At 37.7% G+C, this 23,947-nt stretch overlaps 3 protein-coding genes across 3 annotated transcripts; 1 reads left to right on the plus strand and 2 right to left on the minus strand.

Annotated features, from left to right (window-relative positions):
• Positions 1-1,391: 1,391 nt before the first annotated feature.
• Positions 1,392-2,895, plus strand: LOC130735653 (ethylene-responsive transcription factor ERN2-like). The gene has a single exon (XM_057587573.1). It carries the CDS (start codon positions 1,546-1,548, stop codon positions 2,791-2,793), a length of 1,248 nt encoding a protein of 415 aa, XP_057443556.1. The 5' UTR covers positions 1,392-1,545; the 3' UTR covers positions 2,794-2,895.
• A 9,993-nt stretch (positions 2,896-12,888) lies between these two features.
• LOC130735654 (SNF1-related protein kinase catalytic subunit alpha KIN10) lies at positions 12,889-15,755 on the minus strand. The gene is made up of 6 exons (XM_057587574.1): positions 15,529-15,755; positions 14,824-15,008; positions 14,523-14,705; positions 13,969-14,100; positions 13,630-13,815; positions 12,889-13,233 (listed from the first exon to the last, which is right to left on the minus strand). The coding sequence occupies exons 1-6, from the start codon at positions 15,719-15,721 to the stop codon at positions 13,066-13,068; spliced, it is 1,047 nt and encodes a 348-aa protein (XP_057443557.1). The 5' UTR covers positions 15,722-15,755; the 3' UTR covers positions 12,889-13,065.
• Positions 15,756-17,760: 2,005 nt separating this feature from the next.
• LOC130739400 (cyclin-dependent kinase C-2 C-like) lies at positions 17,761-23,616 on the minus strand. The gene is made up of 9 exons (XM_057591675.1): positions 23,043-23,616; positions 22,048-22,332; positions 21,500-21,817; positions 20,336-20,563; positions 19,917-20,014; positions 19,191-19,302; positions 18,773-19,117; positions 18,401-18,476; positions 17,761-18,037 (listed from the first exon to the last, which is right to left on the minus strand). Exons 1-9 carry the CDS (start codon positions 23,382-23,384, stop codon positions 18,030-18,032), a joined length of 1,812 nt encoding a protein of 603 aa, XP_057447658.1. The 5' UTR covers positions 23,385-23,616; the 3' UTR covers positions 17,761-18,029.
• Between the last annotated feature and the right edge of the window lie 331 nt (positions 23,617-23,947).

Consider the following 23,947-nt stretch of genomic DNA (forward strand, 5'->3'; position numbering starts at 1 on the left):
ATGATTCTTAAGTTAGTCCAGAAATATCACCATCCAAGGTCGATGCATGGCGAAAATCCCATAAAAAAATTTCTCATTAAAATAATATTCCATGTTAACAATAACTTATTGATCAATCAAAGCTTGATGACGACATTACAAAAGTTTGTAATGAAAATGACATTCTATCAAATTTTCACAATAGGTTGCTCTTGGCATGATGTTCATAGTGGGGCATTGGAGGAATCGCATTTCTTGACCCTCATCATGAATGACGATCACAAATCATTTGTTACCTTTTTGTGTTTTTATGAGCCTTGTTTTGGGGTGAAAGAGACTCCTCCAACTGTTAGTAATTGGAGTCAAGATTTGTTTGGTAATTTGTTAAGTTTCCAATTCAAAGAGCTTCACCTACCTTAACCAATAGCTAAGAGAGTAAGAGCATTGCCTAGATCATACTACATCTTCAATGTATTTTTGTTTTTTACTCTCTCATTCTTTCCCTAAAACAAACTTGTATAAATCGTATAATGGATTGGTATAGTTAGTCCATCATGTACCAACAAGTTTAACAGAGGCAATCAGAATTGAAAATGGAAATATATATATAAACCAACTATGTTTCAAGGTAAAATCCAAACATCAACTGCAGCTAGTTAATTAAGCAGTCTAGTTCCTGCTGTAGCACTTAATTGGCTACTCTGGTTGTTTTTCTTGGTGTTTTTCATGTGAAATACTCTTTCTCAAATCTTGATGCGTCGAATCTTAGAATTTTGGTCCGCACTAGCTCTATCCTATAAGCTAGCTCATGTGTTTTTCTTGCAAGCACTAGCTTTTATAACAATTAATTTAGTCGTATCTCTAGTCAATGTAAAATCTTAACACTTTTGAACTAGCTTTGGATAGAGTTTGGTCTAATTCAAATTCTAAAATGGTATCATTTTTAAGTCCATTTATTTATACCACTTGCAGATATCTAGCCTCTTGCAAACTTGACGTTCCATATGTCTAGTCCTAGACTTGTACAAAGTGTGGTGGAGGTCTTATATTAATTAGAAATATGATACCTAAGCTAACATTGATATTAGACTTAGGTTTAGCCTGAATTCTAATAGCTAGTGCAAAGTGGCATGAAAGAGTAGAATGTGAACAGAACATGAGCATGATAAAAATTGAAGTTAGAAAAGATAACATGTATTTATTTTGTATAATGACCAGGCTCACACTATTGCACAGAATATGAAGTTCCAATGTGAGTTCACACTAGAGAAATCTATATATGTGCCCTTTGGCCTGGTCAAACAAGCTGCACCAATTACAAAGTCTTAAGACACTGCCAAATGTTAGGATATAGCAGCCGAAATTATAAAGAAACAAACAGAAGAGACTAATCAGTACTGTGACCAATTCAACTCTAAAACTCAACTAGTTCAAAGGGTCACTCACTATCCCCCACATATATATAACCACACAAACCAAAGCTTCAGTTCCATCCAAGATTCATCCTATAAGCTCTTAACCAAACCAAGCTTAAGTAGCTTCAAAGAATCACCCTATAAGCTTGAAATGGCAAGGAAAAGAAAGGTTTCTGAAGTGGTGGATGAGAGAAACCTATCTGAGGGTACCATGGCCTGGGATGAGATGTTAAAGCAAGCTGCAGAACTTGGAGGAGCAAGGAAAACCCGAAAGCGATTCGTTGGGGTGAGGCAAAGGCCATCTGGTAGATGGGTTGCTGAGATAAAAGACACCATTCAGAAGATAAGAGTATGGTTGGGAACTTTTGACACAGCTGAAGAAGCTGCAAGAGCCTATGATGAGGCTGCTTGCTTGCTTCGCGGCGCGAATACAAGGACAAACTTCTGGCCTTGCTCCCAATCTTCCTCAACTCCAGCACTTTCTTCAAAGATCACCAATCTCCTTCTCCAAAGGCTTAAAGAAAGAAACAACTCTTTCTCTTCTTCTTCCTCCATGTCTCTTCCTACCAACCTCCAACAAATGCAACAAGTAGATGCATATGGAGCAGGATCATCAACACAATTTTCAATTGACCAATTCACTGATTTCCTCAATGATCCGGAACCAGAAGATTATAGCTCAAGCAACCACACTTTCACCAAAAACAGTGCTGAAATTGATTACATTGCTAGTGGTTTCGAGTCATGCTTAACTGAAAAGGATAGCTTCAAAGGGGTAGAAATGGACATGGAATATAAATCCAGCAATGTGACACAAACTTCAAGCAATGACAGCAATTCAGGAGTGGAAAGAGAGGAAGAAAGTGAAGAAGAAAGTGTCCAAGGGACTAATTTGGATGTCCCAGATTTTCGATTTCTCGACACAGTTCCTCCACCAAGCTACTACTCTCCCTTTGAGATTGCTGAAGGGATGGAGGAGCCAGCAGAGGAAGCAGAGAACTATGCTGATGAGCCTTCAATGCTTAGAGCTGTGATGAAGAGGATGAAATATGAGAGGAAATTCTCAGCTTCTCTCTATGCCTTCAACGGGATACCTGAGTGCTTGAAGTTCACACTAGAATCAGGGAACATGAAGGGGAAAGGACTAATGGCTGATCAATTAGCCAGCCTCCAAACAGCTTGCAGAAAAAGCAAACTTGAGAAGAAGAATGTGGAGGAGAAAGAGTACATGATGGCAGCAAGGGATAATGGGAAAGAGGAAGAAAACCATCATCAAACATCAATTTACATGGATTCCTCTTCTTCATCTAGTGTTGATGAAGAACTGTTGCTCTGGAATTCACTTGATCTTTCTCCTATTTGCTTTGTTAACTTGCTGGAAAATGGTTCATTCAATTAGTAATATCATTCATTTCCTTAACTATATGTATTATAATCTCAAAGCAATATATATTTTGTAACACCTAATTTGGTACTAATGAAATAATGTTTTCTTATTTCATTCATTGTTCCTAGTATCAGTGTGTCTGTAATTTGGCTCAGTAGGTACTGAACCTGCACTGAAAGAGCTTTTCTTCATTCTAGTAAATTTTGCAGAAAGTTACCACATCATCAACAATATTCTATAATATTAAACTTATCAACTATCACCTGATAAGTTCATTCAACAACCTATATGTTTTGAGTTGTCAAAATAAATAAGATTTACCCTGAGTAATATTTTGACATGTGTCTTATAAAATCTAGCTCATAACACATGTCAAAATATTATTGAACCACTCGAGACTAGGATAATTTTACTCAATATTTACCTTGGATGAATTAGACAATTCCATATGTTTTTTTAACTCTAATATGTTAAATATCCTTAATTGGTGAACTTTTGAAAGTTTAAGTGCCCATAGTTTTGGTCCATCACTGCTTATACTCAATTTCCTAAGATTTTTAATAAAGATGCTGTTGAGTATTTGACTCTTTGTGAGAATACCAACCCATATAGCATTATTATCTCCTTGACATCTCATATATAAGATTGATGTATAAGTGTTGTGGTATCGTAGCAAGCACCATTAAGTAAAGTTCTCCAAGTAAGTTGTCATGTGCTTTTATAAAATGAAACAGAAAACTAACATATGAACCATTTGGTAAATAATTTTTTTTATGGAGGACTCATTAAGAAAATAAAAAACGAAAAAAAGTCATCAATTGGAAAAATTATAAAATTTGTAAACGGACTAATAATTAAATCTATATCTTTTAAAAAATTAAATACACTCTTTTGTTTAAGAGAATTTAAGCGCAGTAAAATCATTTTCTTTCTGAAATAGACAATTAAAATCGTAAAGAATATGAATTGGTCAAACACTGAAATGACAACATGACAATGATTTTGGAGCAAGAAATGTAAGAAACAATAATAATATGATAAAGTTAATTGTATTGTTTCACTTAGGGTAGTTAGTGATTACTAGCTAGTGATAACTACCTCTTCTTATGTTTCTTATCGTAGTACTCAATTACAAGTATGAATACAACATTGTTTGAAGACAAAAAAAAAACTACAGTAATATTCCAGTGCAATGGAGACACCTCTTATTCCAAATACCATCCACGTGGCAGGAGAACATTGCACAATGACATCTTCGCCCTTCCACAAGCTAGCAGACCCTGTCAAATTTATATGTGAGATTTATCTATTTGTCATTAGGAAATTAAATGAATAAACAACTCCTTAATTAGTCATCCATAGGCCATAGCTAAGCAGGATGAAGCATATTCTGTTATCCTGGGTATTGTTTCTACTTATATATATGAGATAAAAATAGAAAGAAAGATACTGCACGCAATTGAGAAATTAATAATTTAAAACTGTTAAGTTCTATTATTAATCCAAAATTTATAGCTCCAAGTGTTTTCTTAATCATCTCCTTTCTTTATGAGCTGTACCAAAACAAAAATGGCATGCACACTTTATTTTGATGTGCACCCGGTATTGATCGCAAAATGAGATTAATTCTCTTAAATCGCATAAGTAGAGCTTTTCCAACAAATTTTTTCCATACACATTAGCATTGTACTTGTCCCCGAGGGTTAGCTCAAGTGGTAAGAGCAGTGGCGGAACCAGAAATTTTGGGAAGCTGGGGCAAATTTATTATTGAGTCCTAAATTTTGTCTTACCTTGTAAATTTTGCCTTTTTTTTTTGCCCAAAAACTTACTTGGTCCAAAGAAATTTTTTTTTTGTTTGAGGTAGGGCAATGGACCCACCAAGCCTGGTGGTGGATCCGCCACTGGGTAAGAGCTACGGGACATAAGGGCTAGGGAGGGGAAGATCCAGGGTTCGAATCCTACAAAGGAAATTTGAAGGAATTTTTTAACTTACTAACAACTAACCACTAACATTCCTATAAATAAAACAGTAGCATTGTACTTACCCATCATATGTCATGCACACTTTTCACCTTTTAGTGATTGGTGTTTGGTGAATGGTAATCCATATTAAAGATTAAAGATTGAGAAAATTAAAAGAAAAATCTTTACTTTTTTAATGTATGGGTGGACTGGTGGTACTTAATATCAATGATTTCATATCATAGAAACAACATAAAATGTACAAATGCAAAATGTCAGGAAATGAAGGACTTTGTCTCTTTCTTTGATGAGTTGGTCCAGCTTGTGTTTTTTATTTATATATAAAAATGTATGAAATAAAATCCAAAAGGTTGCCAAACGGCTACAACATGCGAGAGCGGATCTCTAAGAGTGTCACAACAATGCACAAAACATAAAACATGAGGAACAAGTATGCATACTCAGGTTGATAACCAACTATAAACATGATGCAAAACCCTAAAGATCAATCAGAAACCCCCTAAAAACCCCAAAAAGCAAAGAAGCTAAAGACTTCTAAGCGAAAGAATACATCCTTTTGATCAGCGCTCCCAAACCAAACAACTCAAGACGGCTTGTGTTTCAAAATTCAAGTCTAGGGGTGCAATATGAAACAACTGACTCCAATTCGCCCCACCCCACCTGCAGCCGGTAAAAAATGGGATAGAACAGGCTAGCCCGCCGTTTAAAAGTGGGCTAGAAAATATGTCCCGCCCCGCCAATGAGCGGGATGGCAGTCTTGTTGGCTGATCCATTATAAAATGTCAAAAGAAAAAGTTCAGCAAAGTCATACAAATAAACATATTGAACAAGACAATCTGTACTGCACAAGACATGTACTGCACGAGACAGTTCCCATTGAACAAAGTATTGAAACTAATAGACAAACTACCCTTTATCGTCCATTCAGTTATGTCTACATGAATGAACCAACATTCAACGCAATTATGCTACCAGTCCCTGCAACAAATGTGAAAATTGATAGCAATTCTACATTTCTACTTGTTCTGAAAATACAACAGAACAGGTAATAATAGAATCATATAATAAATACTTGTCATATTCCAAGAATATAGGAGCTTAGCAAAAAAAATTCCAATATAGTATGTATAGCGGTCTTCATGGGCTCAATCACCCTACTAACAGTATTGGACAAATTACCCACTATCCAATATCATAGAGAGCCAGGAGATGGAATTAACGGGCTAGGCCGCTTGACATGGTGGACAAACAGGCTGAGAAAAAGAAGAAAAAACAAACACGGCCTAATACAGCACATGGGTCGCCTTCAACCCGCCAATTTCCGGGCTAAAACAAGGCAGGTTACTGACTTCCCTATCCCAACCCATCCCGGCCCAAAATGTGGGCGGGCTGGTAGGGCTTATATTGCCACTCCTAGAGTCGTGTCCGTCATTGACTCGGTTGAGATATTGAGTTAATGTAACATTAGTTCAACCATTGAGTTAATAGTTAAACTGATTCAAACGGGATATATATGAAATATTCTTAAATATGTTTTGAGCCCCTGACTTTTAATTCAATGACCCAATTTCATTTCCCTTACAAAGTTAGAGACTCCAAACATATTTGAACCTATAAAATATGATATGATGAGGACATTGTCAAAATGTCATTTGGTTTTGGTCATCATGTTTTTGTATTTTTCTTCAATTTTTGGGTTCGAGTCTCACCCATGATAAAAATATTTGGCTTAAGCACGTTTTTGGTCCCTCGTTTTACAACTGAAATTGGTTTTAGTTCCTACCATCTTTTTTATTATGTTCTAATCTCTAATTTTACTATTCATGTGTGTTTTAGTCTCATAAATATTTAATTTCCTTATTAATGCTAATGTGGCTAGGAAATTAACGAGTCAAATTTTCACATGTAATTTCTTCTTTTATGTGGCTACTCCTACGTGCTTGCCTGAGTCTTTCAAATTTTTTTTTTTGAACATGAATTGGAATGATATTAAAAAGTGGGCATAGAAGCCAATAAGTCATCGTGAAGTAGAGGAAGAAGACCCGGAGGCCCCTCTTCTACCCAAACAACATCATCAAGAGAATATGCATGCTTGGCCATGAAATGGGCACAAACATTACCCTCCCTACGAGTAAAAGAAAGATCAACATGATCAAAGAAACCGCACAGTTTAAAACAATCCTGAATAATCATAGCCAAATAAGAATCACCCTCACGTCGTCACCATGCTTGGTGAAGTTGCAAGGAATCCACCTCGAACTGGACGCGCCTAAAGCCAAGTCGTGTTGCCAAAGTCATCGCCCATCTCAATGACAAAGCCTCTGCAATTGTAGCTGACAGTGCCACGACTGGATAAAAAGAAGCTGCGGCCATGATGAGGCCATCTTTGTTCCTCGCGACCATACCAAAACTTGCAAGTTTGTCCCTTCCAAGCGCTGCATCTGTGTTCACCTTGATGAGCCCAGGTGCAGGTCGTACCCATGAAGCTGTCCGGCGAGAACGCATGGCTGCTGGAGCTGTTCCCGTGGCTGGAGGCGCACGAAGAGCACGGGCACGATCCAAGATTGAGTCCCAAGCGTCCGTCGTGCCCTCGAATAGCAGCTTGTTCCTTGATTTCCACAGGGAATAAATCAGTTCTTGTGAGAAAGAAGTGACATGATCATCATGTAACAGAAGCACCTCAGCTATGAATTCATGGAAGGGAAGAGCACCATTAATTCTCAGTCCCAAATCAGATGCAAACCAGCAAGCTCTGGCCACTGGGCAACGAAGGAAAACATGCTCAATAGATTCATCCTCTTCCCCACACCGCATACACGATGGATCAACATCTAAACCCCGCTTCCGCAGCGCGCCACGGACCGGCAAAGCCCCATTGCAAGCCCTCCAAACCAGCTCCTTGCACCTTGGCAAGCACGAGCTCTTCCAAAGCTCCTTCCAAAACTCAGCGCTAAACCGAATAGTGGAGGATGCCTCGGAGAGCTGTTGAGATACCTTGCCTCGCAGGAACTCATAACCAGATTTCACACAATATTTCCCATCTCCCGAACCAGCCCAATACATATGATCGTCCTGAGGTTGGAAAGGTAAAGGTACAGCTAAAATACGCAGTGATGTAGCTGGACAAAATGTCCATTCAATAAGCTCTTTGTTCCAACCTCGTCCATCCGGCAAGAGAAAGTCCACAACCCTCTCAAGGCCAAGCTCTTGAACCACATCTTCCCGGTAGTTAATAGGGGAACCATTTGGTAACCAATTATCATGCCAAATTCGAACCGTGGTGCCATTGCCAATACGCCATGCGCTACCCTTGGAAATAAAATCACTTGTCTTAAGAATACTAGACCAAGCGTAGCTTGGACGGTAACCTTTCCTAGCACCAGACAAGGATCCACTTGGGAAATAGACGCTTTTGAAAACCCTTCCCATGAGAGAATTTGGGTTACTTTGGATTCGCCACCAGTTCTTAGCTACTAGGGCCAAGTTGAAGGACTTAAAATCACGAAAACCAAGACCCCCATCAAATTTGGGCTGACAAAGTTTATCCCACCTTAGCCAATGAAGACTCCGCTTGGAGGCATCACCACCCCAATAGAACCTGGAAATCATCCCCTCAATCTCCTTACAAAGGCCGTCTGGTAAAATAAAACATGACATTACATAAGAGGGGATTGCTTGAGCCACCGCCTTAATCAATACTTCTCTCCCAGCACGAGATAAAGTACCCTCTTTCCAGCCTTTTAATTTTTTCCAAACTCTTTCCTTCACAAACCTGAAAATCTGCGACTTAGATTTTCCAATAATAGTTGGAAGACCTAAGTACTTGTCATAGCTCTCCACTGCCTTTACACCCAAAAGCTGTTTCAGCTCATGAAAACTATTCTCTGGCACATTGCGGCTAACTGAGAGCATTGACTTGTCTAAGTTGATTTTCTGTCCAGAAGCCCGTTCATAGGTCGCCAGGATGTTCAAGACACATTCTGCTTCCTGGACCGAGGCTTTGGCAAATAGAATACTGTCATCTGCAAATAAAAGATGTGAGATCACTGGTGCAGAACGACTAATTTTAATTCCATGTAAGGAAGAAGTAAGGATTGATTTCTGAATCAAAGCTGAGAAAACTTCACCACAAAGGATGAACAAGTAAGGAGACAGAGGGTCTCCTTGTCGCAAACCCCGATGGGGTGCGAAAGTCGGTTGAGGATTTCCATTCACCATAATAGAAAAAGTAACAGAATTAACACAACTCATAATTAAATTTACCCAATTAATTGGGAAGCCCATTTTCAAGAGAACCTGTTTCAAAAAAGACCATTCGACTCTATCATAAGCCTTTGACATGTCAAGTTTAAGTGCCATCATACCATTTTTACCCGAAATCTTTTTTTTCATATAGTGAAAGCACTCATATGCAATTAAGGCGTTATCTGTTATCAGGCGACCCGGTACGAAAGCACTTTGGGTCTCACTAATTAAATCAGACAGAAACAGTTTCATCCTATTAGCAATTGTTTTAGTTATAATTTTAAACACCACATTGCATAAGCTAATAGGTCTAAATTGATTTGCTAACACAGCTTTCTTAACCTTAGGGATAAGAACAAGCAAAGTTTGGTTGACCATACCTGGCAATGAGTCACCATTCAGCACTTGCAAGCAAAAGGTTGAGACATCATCACCCACAATAGGCCAGAATTTTTGGTAGAAAAGCGCTGGAAAGCCATCCACACCCGGAGCTTTGGTAGGGTGCATTTGAAAGAGTGCCTCTTCCACCTCGTCTCTGGTAAAGGGGACCGACAAGATAGATCTATGAGCCTCGGTAACACGGTCAGCCATCAGGGATGCCAGCTCTTCCTCCCCTGAAGGGTTAGAAGAGCTAAAAATATCCTCAAAATAGTTTTTCAGAACTCTTGCTATGTCCACATCTCGCTGGAATTTAACTCCATTAGCATCCTCAATTTCCTCAATCAAGTTTCTCTTCCGCCTCTGGGTTGCCTTTGTGTGGAAGAACCTCGTATTTTTATCACCACTCTTCAGCCAAGTAGCTCTAGAACGTTGTGCCCAGGCTATCTCCTCAATTTTCAGAAGCTCCTCTAATTCTTTTTCGGACTCTTTGGACGCTGAGACCACCTGTATTGTTTGCACCTCTCTCTGAAGCCTCTGAAGTTGCTTTTTTGTTTCAGCAATTCTTTTCGGAATATCACCATACTTGGCTTTACCCCATGCCTCCAAATTCTGGCCCAACTTTCCCACCTTCTCTAGGAAAGGAACATCTTGATCATTCCAACATTCTGTTACAATTTCAGTGCACTCCTCTCCACTTTCTAACCAAATTTCCTCAAAACGAAACATTTTAACACGATTCCTGGTAAACTCAGACCTGCGATAACCACAATGGAAAACAATGGGGTTGTGATCAGATTGGTACCTCACTAAGTGTGATACCTTTGAGACCGGCCACATATCTTCCCACGTGTGATTGATCAGAGCATAATCTAACCGTTCTTCCACCGTCGCCGGGTGGGCCCTCTTATTAGACCAAGTGAAAGAGTAACCGGAAGATTCCACCAAGTGGATCCCACAATCTGCACAAGCTTGGGTTGCCACTTGCAACTGACCTAAGTCAGGCGGATCACCCCCAAGCTTATCAGACGGGGAAATAATATCATTAAAATCACCAATGCAAAGCCAAGGCACTGAGCCTGTAGGCTTGAACCGTCGAACCAATTCCCACGTGCGAAATTTATTCTGCAAATCAGGAAAGCCATAAATGGCAAGGACCTGCATAGAAACACCCGGGTTGTCCTGGTGTGTTAGCACAAAAAGAATATGATTTAAAGAAGCATTAACAATAGTTACCTCAACCTCTGAGCCCCACATTAGGCAAAGACCACCCGCTCTCGTCTTTCCATGACCCTCACACTGGACAGGAAAAATATTTTGTAAGCCACCCATACCGCGGTGACGAAGCATTTCAGTAGTATACCGTCTAGTCTCTGAAAGAAAAACCACATCAGGAACTTCAGAATGGATGAGCTTGCGCAAAGCCCCCACTGCCTCCGGGTTCCCAAGCCCGCGGCAGTTCCATGCTAAGATCCTCATTGAGGTGGGCGGGGCTGCTCCGCAGCCGCCGCCGAGCCCAATCCACTATCAGAATTCAGTTTTTTCAAAGGTGGTAAGTCAAAAGTCTTGCTTGCATCAAAAAGCGGGGTTGACCCATACCCACTAGCTCTTTTCTTATGCTTCTGTTGATCATTATCCTCCACTGATGGTTCCTTGATGACAATACCTCCCCGAGGCTTGAACTTGTGAGAGCCCCTATATGAAGGGAAATAAGGTTCTGTGCTGGCAGACCCCTTGTCCTTTCTAGCTGAGAAAAGAAAAGCTTCCTTCTTTCCCTTGTCTTGGCTCTCCTGTGACTTCGCATTGGCCAAAGGATCAACTTTTCCTTTTCCTCCATTAACCTCTTCCCCCAGTACCTTGTCATGTTGCACATCCTCAACATCATGGTATTCTTGTTCCCTACGGTTGCCACCATTCTGGCCATTACCGCCACCACCTTTTTCCTTCTCCGCCCTCAACCATGGACCAAACCTCTGTGGCTGGACCTCGAGATTATCACCGATCACCCCACACTCCTTCTCAATGTGATCGAGGTGTCCACAACTGAAACAGAAGTTCCGCAGTTTCTCATATTTGTAGAGCGCCTTGCATGGTTTGCCACCCGGCACGGCCACTAGCTTCCCCTTACGGATGGGTTGGTCGATCCTGACCCACACTCTGATTCTCAGACACTCTCCGTCACGCCGGCGATCCCAATCGAGGAAACCGTCAAAGTCACCGGCGAGAGATTTTGCAACTTTCTCAGTGCGAAACGTGATCGGCAAGCCATGCACCTGGACCCAGAAGGGGACCCTGCTCATGGGGATGGCTGCAGGGTTGATGTTAACGTCGAATACATTCAGCGCCATCATGTGGCGTTCAAAAAACCAAGGCCCTGTTTTGAGAACCAGGTCCCTATCCTTTGTCTTGGCGAATCTGAATGAGAAGAGATTAGGACCAACATGTCTAACCTCTATGCAGTTACGGGACTCCCAAAGGCCCTGCATCACTGTTTTGAATGCCCCAGCCGAAACCTTGGTTTTGGTAAGGATTTTTCCCACGAGCCACACGTCCTCAACCAGGACCGGGTCAATCTCAGGTGCCTCCACCACCAGAATGTTCGCCTCATCACCATCCAGGACCACGTCGAAGTCGTCAGCCATGGCAGCAAGAGAGGACGAGACCGCACAAAACCAGAAAAAGCAAGTAGTGTTGTTTACGTGGTCAGAAGGTGAAAACCCCGACCCTCCACCACAAGGAGAAGACGTGCACGCTGAAGAAGGAACTCACCGATAACAGACAGCGGCCCTCAGGCCCGGTACCACCTACGACGGCGGCGGTCGTTGACTAGCACGAAGCAGAGTCGGCGCTCAAAACCCTAGCAGTTGACCAGAACGTGTCAAACCCTAGGAGAGCCATTGTCCTATCAGAAGTTAAAATCGGGGGTTATCTTTGTTGGTTGGCCTTGATGAGTCTTTCAATTAAATAGAAAAGAAATTGCTTCTTCTCTCTCACCCTTTGCAACTGCAACATTATGAAGGGAAGAGAAGGAGGGCTTCGTGCAACCATGCAAATTTAGGGCTTGCGTGCGCTGAAAGATTGAGGAAGAGGGAGATAACTCCTCTCTCAGGCTATGTGATTGGAAGTTCTATTGAAGAAAATTAGGACTTCGTTTGCACGGCAACGACAAGGAACAAGGCATTTTCCAGTTCAACCTCGATGTCAGCCTCACGAGGGGAAAATGCAGGGAGCAAGGGAAGAAGATACTGTTGGTGTTAGCTAGTGGGAAAGACTTGATATAATAGCTAGAGGCATAACTTCTATATCAAATGAGATTAAGGAGGTAGTTTTTCTTTTAATTTGTGATTTTGTAAGCAAGCATGTTATATTGTACTAGTGTTTTATTCTTAAGCATTTTAGTATTACTCTTTTCTGCTTATATGAGGTTTATCTTCCTTTATTTACTTGATGTAAGTATTGTTTGGGAGCCATCATGACATTAATCCAATTACTCTTGAAAAATAATCAAATAACAGGTCAACTTCCCCTTCATCAATTTAGTGAAACCATTCTTTTCAAATATGAAAATTAACATCCTCAGCCTCACATTACACATATTCACTAATACCAAACATCAATACACTTGGATCTATCATAGAAAGTAGGATTTTTATTCGAAGATGGATAACACTACAAATATCACACAATGTGAGCCTTTCTTGAGTAAAACCAACTCATTGTGTCAAATTCTTCATCCAAACATCCAAAGCAACTCTTTACAAGTTTTGATGGCAACAATGAACTAGCTCTTGACAGTAAACAAATCATCACACTTTTCCAACCCAAACTTTCATGCCACAACTCTCCCTGCAAAATCAATCAGATAGCTAAAGATGAAATTAACTAAAACAAAAAAAAAACACAAAAAGGAAAAAGAAAAGAGCAAGCTTGTGAAGTTCTCGTAAGTTGACTCATTTGAGCAAAAGAAAACAAGAAAGTGAAATTTCAAAAAATATAATAAGTCATGAAACTCTTTGGTTTATAAGCTTATCATTGTTCTTCACTTCACCTCCACTACCATCAAAAGAATGCAACTAACAACAACATAGTTCAAGAAAATATTTATCAACAAAAACATACTTCTTTTCCATCAAAAAATTTGCAATTGGCAATCATGTATATAGAAGATAAAATATATTCAAACAAGAATTATAATACAAACAAAAATCAATTAAGAAGATAACAAAATAATTTAAATCAAACCTTGTCATTTTTCTGCATTGTGTCTGGTGGTGGCACTACTAAATATTGCTTCAGATGAACATAGAACCATGGGTGTTGACATATCTCAGGTATGGTTATTCTTTTCACAGGATCCACCTCAAGCATCCTTGATATTAGATCACTAGCACTAGGAGATAGATGACTAGGAAGAGTGTATATCCCGCTCTATAAGAAATAATAGGTAGAAAGGTGCATTTCAAAAGCAAAATTAATTCTCTTTGCAAATTAAAGAACATCAATGGAAGTATAAATCTATTTTGAATTTAAGGGTTTCTAATAGAAGCATCGAATAGGTAATTAATTCAAAGTTATCAATACCTTTATTTTTTTGTACAAGTTGGGAATGTTTTCATCATCAAAAGGATAAGTGCCACAGAGAATAGCATATAACATTACACCACAGCTCCATACATCTACTTCAGGTCCAGCATACAATTTCCCAGAGATGAGCTGTGAAAAATAACAGTTTGTTTAAAATTTGAATGAAATAATCATAAGTAAATGGTAGGTAGACAAAGCTAAATTTTCTTGATTCATGGTAGACAAAGGCAGAAGATGGAAGAAAATGTTGATTCTCTAAAATAAAATAACTTCATTCACACTTCATATTAGAATATAATATAAAATCAATAAAGTAGCTCTTTATTTGTTTTATATTATATTCTAATACTTCAAACTCATCCCGATCCACATATAGAAAAAGGAAGAGAGAAGAGAGAGAGAAATGAGAGATATGATAGGTGATCTGATAGAAAAAGAAGATGGTTGTTAGTGGAATAGAAATGAGATGTGAACAACCTACTCTAAATTAAAAGTAATGATCATATAATAAGTAATAGCCTATGCCATATACAATCCAACGATTTACAAACCTCAGGAGATGCATAGTTAGGGGTTCCACAACTTGTCTTGAGAAGGATACCATCTTGCATGATGGTGCTCAAGCCAAAATGAGCAATTTTGACATTGCATTCTGAGTCTAGAAGTACACTTTCAAGCTTCAGGTCTCTGTGAACCACCTTATTTTTGTGACAGTGCTCCACACCAGAAATTATCTGAATCACTCCAAACAACAGAGAAGTTCAATTTGCTTAAATAATCTATGACAAACATAGGTTAATTATCTCCAATCTCACAAGAACACAAAATATTAAAAATTATTTAATTGTATACCTGCTGGAAAAAATTACGAGCTTCATCTTCTTCCAACCTACCCCTTTCTACTATGTAATCAAAGAGGTCTCCAGATTTCATATGCTCCATAACAACATATACCTCTGTTGGGGTTTCTACCACCTTATAAACTTGAATAATGTGAGGATGTGATAAGGATCTTATAATATTGGTTCCTCTCAAAGCTGCAACAAAGTTGAAGAACAATTGATTTCAAAGTCAAAATTAATTTTGAAAAAAAAACTTTTTCGATTAGCTTATGGCGCCGGTGCCCTGTAGTATTGATTCAAACATGTTATTACTTAAAGCAAGCAAACATGAAGAATTTGAAACCATAAAGCAAGAGAAAAATCAATTGTAAATGCTCATATTTCATGCAAGCACATAATTAATCAAAATTGATAGTGAAAAAAATGAAAAATAAAAAGAGCAGTGATGAGTAAACATACGAAAATACCGAGATCTAATAGACATACATGTAAGTTGCAGGTTTTAACATTCACATACATTTTCAACAGTTGAAAACTGTCACCAGGCCAACACATATGTCTATAAGATATTACTGATTTTTGTATGATTGAAATAAAAAAAACAATTGAAATCAAAATCAAGCGCCATAATTAGATAGGAAGTGAAAAAACCTTCAAAGCTTAACAAAAAAAAATAGAAAGGGAAAATTATTATTGGTATGCTAACTATACGGACCTTTTTCTTCAAGTTCCATGTTATTTATATTGCGGCGGTTAAGGATCTTTATGGCGACTTTATCACCAGTTAATACATGCTCTGCAATTCTCACCTTGCCCAAGGTCCCTATGCCAAGTGTTTTTCCCAGCTTATAATTTGATAGAAACATGTGCACACTTTCACCACTACCATGGCCATTTGATCCATCCATTTTTAAGATCTAAGAGGCAAGTTTGAACAAGAAAAGAGGAAAAAACAGAATTCAATATAAAGGAGTCAATATTAGTTAATATCAATGTCATGGTATATAATGGATACTAGAAAACACCGTATATGAAGGTCAAAATTGTCTCATCTTCTCGTCATGTAGTAACAATTTTTAATTTCTTTGGGTCTCTTTTCAAGTAACATAGTTAAACATATCACCATTTGTTTTCTCACGAGTCACCATTGTCCTTTTTTTTTTATTTGTTTGTTCATTCAATTCATTAACATTAACAACCCCGATACATACCCAGCAATTAGCAACACACAATCAACATATGTTCTAGTGATGGTACGAAGTGTTAAAAAGAAAATATGCACGTTTGTAGCAATGTCAAAACTGTCACAAATTGTATGTACATTTTTTGATGCAAAAGAAAATGAAAATTTAATAATTTCATGCATATAAAAATTGAGTGAAGAGTCAAATTGCTTAATTTTGTGATTAGCCAAAAAAAAGGACCAAAATCACATAGTGTAAACTAAGGGGACAAAAAATGCAATAACCCGCTTTTCTCTATTTGTTTTGATTTTTGGTAAATATGGACAAGATAGAGCTATTTTCAGTCAAAATGTACTTGTTCGAAAGAGAGACGTGATTTAGAATTAGATGGGAGTAAAGATAATAGATACAAATGACAAGTATCTTAGATTACCTACTATTATAGTCTCAACTAGAGCTGTCAATATGGGCCAGCCCGGCCCATATGGGTGATCAGCTCGTATGGGTTGGGTTGAAAACAGGTTGGATTGTGTCAACCCGAGGTCTTAACGAGCCAGGAAAATATGAACCCAACCCGGCTCGCTACGAACTCGCGGGTTGGCGGGTTAGCTCGCGGGTTGAGTGAAATAAATAAATAAATAGAGAATTTGGATTAGAAAATGTTTGAAATGTTCTAAAAAAAATAATTTCAAAAAAATACTTACATAAATTGGTACCAACTCATAAGAAAGAGGTTTATTAACGCAATTACTTTTATCTCACATTTGAAATATAGAAATAGAATTTAGTTTACAGGTTTGAGAACACAATTATTTTACTGTCACATTTAAAATGAGATAAATAATAGAATAACAATAAATAAAACACAAAAAATCGACTCAAATTTAAAGAAATGAAAATTTCCATTTTTCTATCTAAAAATAATCCATAAAACAAACATGAAATTAAAGACAAATAAAATATTTTTTTAATAAAAAATGACTCTAACCCGACGGGTTGGCTCACTTGATCCGCGGGTTGGCCCGTCTAACGCGCGGGTTAAATGAGCCGGGTTGCACTAACCCAAGTTCTTTTCGAGCTGGAATTTAACCAACCCAACCCGGCTCATTTAGCCAACCCGTCGAGCTGGCCCGCGGGTTGGAACTCATATTGACAGCTCTCTCTCAACGTTAGATTTTTACAAGTTTTTAATGAAATGCCTTAAAGCAAAAAATTTCCCTCATCGGCATATTTTGGGACCATCACTTGGTTTTCACCCAAGCTATAAATGGATGAGTTTTTTATGGAATTATTATTTCTTCACACCTCATTTTGAGGTGGAAGGAGGTGGAGGAGGAGAGAGATAGGAAGAAAAAAAAAGTATGAGAGACAAAGTATGAGATGTGATAGATGATAATAGGAGAGAGGTAGAAACAAAAATAGGTGGAAATGAAGTGTTTAAAAGATGAGGTGTGTATATATCATTACTCGTTTTTTAGGTGGAAGAAGCATATTCTAGCACTTCTTTTAATTGACTAATGACATCTAAGTGAGAATTTTAAAATACTTAGGATTACATGAATTAAAATGAGTGTTTTAATTTATTAATATAGCAATTGATAAAAATTGTAATTGGTTTTTTAATATGAATCACCAGTGAGTCATTCACTTATTGTCGCTTGTCAATTCTCTCATTTGATTAGTTATAAAAGGTCCTTCCTCACAAGACACTAAATCATATAAACATGTGACGATGATCTTAACTCTGTTGTAGTCCAAATAAATTTCGCAAGAACATGAGATATTTCAGAATACTTTTGCGATTTTTTATCTCAAAATTAAAGAGAACTGCACAGAAAATAATTCCATAAGAAAAGAAAAAACAATCTTTATGTTTTATAATCCTATATGTTTGTGCCACCAAGATGTCAGGAGAAGTCAAGTCAGAAGCTAAAATGGTGCAGATGCTGCTAACAGATACATTGGCCAGAATGTTTTGTCAAGCACCCTTGTATGTAGATGTGAGGATTGCTCCACTTCTGTAATCCATGCTTCATCTGTCTGTAAACCACAAATTGATTTCAGTACTCATTCAGAATTAACTTGTAATGTTGTCTTAAACAACAATAACTATTACATCACTCCTAAAAAAAGTTTGACACAACCAAACATGGACTACATTAACCAAATTTCAGAAGCCACAAACCAAGCCATTCCATAGTTGTCTAGAAATTTAAAGACTGCTAGTCTATATAGTCATTGGATTATATGTTGATATGTTCAGAGAAGAATTTTTGTGATGCTCACATATTGATCCAAAGGTAAATGAATCCAATGGTATAATAGAATTAGAAACAGGTTAAAGTTTTTGTATCACTGACTTCTGTTCTGTACAACACCTCTTAAAATTATCATATTATTTACCTTGTCCAAATCTTGATTTACGAACTATACGCCGCGTGCCGTCATTCCAAAGTGCCCCTTGTTCTTCTCTATGGCCCTGTAATTTTTTTGGTGAACAAAAATAGATGTAACTTGATTCAAATTTTATATAAAGCAGCAAAAATTACATTTCACCATAAAAAAATTATTGGTATAAATCCGCGCAATGCGCCTGCCAATTTCTAGTGTAAAATAATATAAATAATGTGTGTGAAATTAGTACGCAAGATGTCAATAATATCCATAATATTAAATGTCTTGCGTACTAATTTCACACACACTATTTATATCTTTTGTGTATTATTTTGTATTCCAGTCCCCTGAAGAATTTTTTATGTTCACATGAGCATTTACCAGTTCTTTGGGATCGAAGTCCATGGATACCCTTTGTTTGGACAAATCATATGTGCCTTTCGCAAAGTTGGGATCCAATGCACTAATTTTGCTTCTTGAGCCATCTGATAGTGTGGATGATGCATCTGGTTTTCTCCTTTTTACCCATGTAAAGTTGTTAGATCCGGAGCCTTGTAATGGTACACTATAGCCATTACCATCAGCAACATTCGCCAGCTGGGAAGTCTCTGACATTGCATCCATTGAAGGTTTTGAGTAATCTTTGTACACAGATCCTCCTTTTTCCTTTGTATGATGTGTTTTACCATCATCTCTACGAGCTTTGTGAGAAATGTTCAAGTTGTCCTTCACAATGAAGTTAAGAGACGTCAATAAAAGTAGTAACTTCTAGTGATGTAGCATTGGACTGAAGAAGTACCTCTTTTGAAGCTGTTTTGCCAGCATTTTTAGATTCTTGCAAAACTTTAGATATTCTTCTTTGCTGCCTTCTTGATGTCGCAGCCTCTCTCGTTTTACTTCCAGTCTTTTTCCTGAGATTAAAGATCATGAAATAAAATACTCAGCTTTATTGGAATCCATAATCAGGTAGACTATCCACTTTCAATTACTTGCTTGACTCAGATGCCCAATCTAAACTTGGGTAATGGTTTAAATGAACATTTTAAAGTATAAGGAGGTTACAAATAATAAAGGATGATAGGAAAAAAAAAATTACTCCAATTGCTCTACTGTGTTTAGGGTTTGTTTGAGTAAACATTTTAATTAAGCTCTTATTCAGAAGCTAATTAGTGAAACTTACATAAAAATAAGCTCAAAATAGTTTATGTATAGGTATAAGCGCTTATTCATAAGCTAGTTTAAACAGCTTGTAAAAATGAGTGATTTTGAGCTTATAGCTAGGTCATAAGCTATTTTCGTAACTCACTCAAACACTTCATAAATGCTTATATCATAAGCTCAAATAAACTCTTCCAAGAGGGGATCTTAGGCCCTATGCAACCTCTAAATTTCATTCCATAAGCACAAGATCCAATACTAAAAACTAGACTCAACAAAAAGACTTCAAGCTGGAGAAAAAGTCAATTACATGATATTCTTATGTCAAGACAATGTTTAATTAATGATAAAAACCAGAATAACTTACCTGGATATATCTTCCCGAGTTTTAGCATCCATTTCTTTGCTAGGTGAATACTTTGGCAGGCTTGAAGGATTACAAGCATATGGCATGGTGCTGAAATACTATAAATGGTACACCACGAAACACAAAATCAGAAATCAAACCTCATTAAATGCAATTGGATAACATTGAGAAAAAATCTTAATAAATTAACGTATTTACACCCCCTTACGCCCAGGGCTGGAGCGTGAAGTTTGCAGGTGAGGGTTTCTCTACCCTTTATATGGACTTATTTGGTCATATTTTTTATCAATGTGAGACTTCGCACCAAAAGCCAATTCTTTATCTTAATATAAAATCATGAAAATAACTCTACTCCAAAATAAGAATCCTTCTAGAAAAGAAGGATCCACAATTTATAGACCAAACTCAAAGAAACTCACCTCGGATATTAGGGCAGAGGAGGCAGTCCCACGCATGCTAGGATCAATGGCCAGTAAAGTTTCAAGTAGGTCTACAGCAGATTCAGGAAAATCTGCACACCTCTCCCGAAGAGAGCTTTCATAATTAGTATGAGGTTTGAACATTGTTACATGAGGAAGCTTGCACTTTTTCCAGTACTCATCAGATGGAGAACCACACAGCTTAAATACTTTGTGCAATTGTTCAACCTGTAGACTCAAGAAGAACATATATCATGTCAAAGTGCAACAAAAAAAAGAGAGATTTTGGTTGTCCTCTTAGTCCTTAGTGATCATAAGTTTAATATGCTTTTCTAGTTAAAAGTTAACAGCAGTTTGAAGCTAAGCAGAGGGGTTTCTTTCTTTCTATCTTCTATTTTCCTTCAAGAATTTTGAACTGTATAAAATATGTTTGCATGTCCACATTTTTAAAAGTACAGAATACACAGACACATTATAGCAGGAATACTGAGTGAGAGTCTGATGTTTAGCTAATAAAAACTTAGAGTGTGTTTAGTTACACGTTGCGGAACTCCAGATTCAATTCTGATAGAGATAAATCAATTCTGGGAAAAGCTAGAGAAAGTGGCTTATGTGCTAAACATAATTGATTCTGAGATTTTACAACTGAATTTCATAACAATACTCTACCAAAAAACCATTTTTTTCTTAAATGTAGCCAAACATAAATCACATCATAATCATTTTGACTCTTGTTACCATACCAATTCTACTCAAACCAATTCTCTCCGGAATCAATTTTTCTAACGCTGATCCAAACACACTTAAATGCAGTCAACAATCTGATAAGAACCTTGGAGAACCATACAACAAAAGCTAGCCATTGTAGTTGGAGAGCTCAAGACCTTATAGACCCAGATTAAAACCCTATACTTCCAATGCGGGACCCAAACCCATACCTTGCAATTGGAACCTAACACAATCTTAAAGACAATTCAAGCACCATTTTTTTAATTGTATATGCTGTAATTTCCCCAATACTATAGCATCTGAAAGGCAAGGAGGAACTGTTTTACTAGTGAAAGTTTCTTTTTGTCCACACACAAATAGTCTTAAGTACATGCAAACAAATGCTTTATGTTTCTTAAGAAATGATTAAAACAATACATCAATTACAAGGATTACCTCAGTTCTCCCTTTAAGGATAGGCTTCCCAAGAAAAAGTTCTGCAAATACACAACCCACACTCCACAGATCCACTGATACACCATAATTGGTTGATCCCATCAAGAGCTCAGGAGGACGATACCATAGAGTCACTACACGACTTGTTAACTGATGCTTGTTATTTGGGCTAATTGTGTTTGCTAATCCGAAATCTCCTATCTTGAGAACACCTTCATTGTTTAACAAGATGTTTGAAACTTTAATGTCTCGATGCATAATACCGCGAACATGACAATGCTCAAGTCCACTTAATAGCTGCCTCATGTAACATTTTATCTGTGGGAGAAAACAGTTAACAATGATATAACATTCAATGTATAAAAGTAGCCTAAGCTAACTAACACCCAAAAATAAATGAAGATGAAGAAAAGTTAACTAAATGGAGAAACTAAAAAATTTTGCAGCATAACAAGAAGCCTGAGAATGTTGCTTTTTCTTTCCTATATTGTAGAATGCTCACAGTGATTCATTCTTTAAAGACAGATTTATTAGAGATGCTAACAAACCTGTGAATCGGTGAATGAGATGTCAGAACGAGATATTAGGCCAGCAAGATCATGCTCCATGTATTCAAATACAAGGTATATGCTATTTGATAGCCGGGAAGTGATTATGCCCTCCAATTTCATGATGTTTGGGTGGTCAAGTCTTCGGAGAATTGTTATTTCTCTTGCCATGAACCTAATGCTCTCAGCTTGGAAATTGTCAAACCGCACCTTCTTCAAAGCAAACATCTTCCCAGTTTCAACTTCACGTGCTTTGAACACACTGCTATATGTACCTTGTCCAATCTATACAAATGAAAATGTAGAAAAACTAATTGTTAACATAACAAAGAAAATGTGGTTCAGTAAACACGCAATTCATCATTGTAAACCAAGAAAATATGCTTTATAGCAAAGAGTTTGAAGACACAAAACTTATCTTGCTCTACTCAGTTTTGTACAAGCTTGTTGCTAACTCATCATAAGCTGGTTCACTAGTCGAAAGTTAAATAACTCCGTATCTTTAGCAGTTAAACACAACAATTTGCATGACAATTAATACTTAAGTTACATATAACCTAAAGTTTGTTTTAGTATTCCTTTTATTTTGATAAAAAAAAATGAATCAGTGTTCCAGAATAATTTGATATTGTGGTCATGTGTTTGTTTTTTATAAGGATTGTGAAAATGACCAAAAAGAAGAAAGTGGAAGAACAAAAAAAATGATGATAACAGGAAATAATGGAATATCTTGAATAATGTGAGTGTGTTACTAATACAAAAACACAAACTTCATGACAACTGAATTTACCTTCAATGTTTAAAATTTGTCAATTTGGTTGGCAATCAGAATTAGTATACCATCAATGCCATATAACAACTTATTATCCTTATGATTAATTTCTATAGAGTTAATGCATTTTGATCAATTTCAAAGAACATAATTATTCAAAAGGAGGGGAAAAGTGAAAGTAAAATTTGAATGGTGCCATGCAATATGCAATAGAAAGTAGTACCTTTTCTAACTTCTGAAAAGAATCAGCTTTGAGGGGGATCCAACCTTGAACAGCTTCTGCTGCAGCAGCTGTGAGCCAAGGAGGCCAACCAGCAGCATTCTGTTCAGCCTCCACATACCTATGGGTAAAACCAAGCCTGAAGCTGAAAGAAGAACCACTTCTTCTAGAGCTGTTTTTGGTGAACTTGTTCTTACTATCTTCTGATGATGTTTTACTTTTAGGTTCCAAAACCAGCAACCCTGAATTTCCCTTGGAAGCAAGACGAGCCTCCAATATTTCACCGTCGATCGGCGGCGGAGGAGAGGCTCCGGCAACCGCTCTCTTGGAGTTAATGCAACCCATTTGAGGAAAATGGACGATGATGAATGTAGGGGAGATTTTCCCCTACATCAGCACCCTCCAATGCGGCTGCTGGACCTGAAACGGAAGGTAATTCAGAGGAGAAGAAAATGGGCACCACCCAGAAACAAGGGCATTTGGAAAATCGCGGCAAAATTGTTGTTTTGTTTTGTTGTCGGAAGAACAGAACAATCCCCTGTTTTCTCTGACTTCCCCTGTTTTTCTCTCTCCTCCCCTGTTTTCCATGCAATTCGATCCAGTCCTTTTTTTGTTTTCCCCAACAGGACATGCGAGATACATGGAGAATTGAAGGTGGAGGATTTTTCAGGTCCGAATGAGAGGGAACAGAAATTCATGGGTCCGAATTGGTTTTATTTATATGTCACATTCCAAAAATATAGTGTAATGTACATGTGATAGTTTGGATTTGGAGGGTATGTTATGTTATGTTCTGTTTGTTGCTGACATGCTTTGGTTGGACACAGAATGGGACAGTGAGACAATGAGAGAGAGAATGATCTATGACGGTGTGTGTTTGGATTAGTGTTTGAAGAATTGGATCTGGA

The sequence above is a fragment of the Lotus japonicus genome, chromosome 2 (genome assembly GCF_012489685.1).
Source record: "Lotus japonicus ecotype B-129 chromosome 2, LjGifu_v1.2".
NCBI lineage: Eukaryota > Viridiplantae > Streptophyta > Magnoliopsida > Fabales > Fabaceae > Lotus > Lotus japonicus.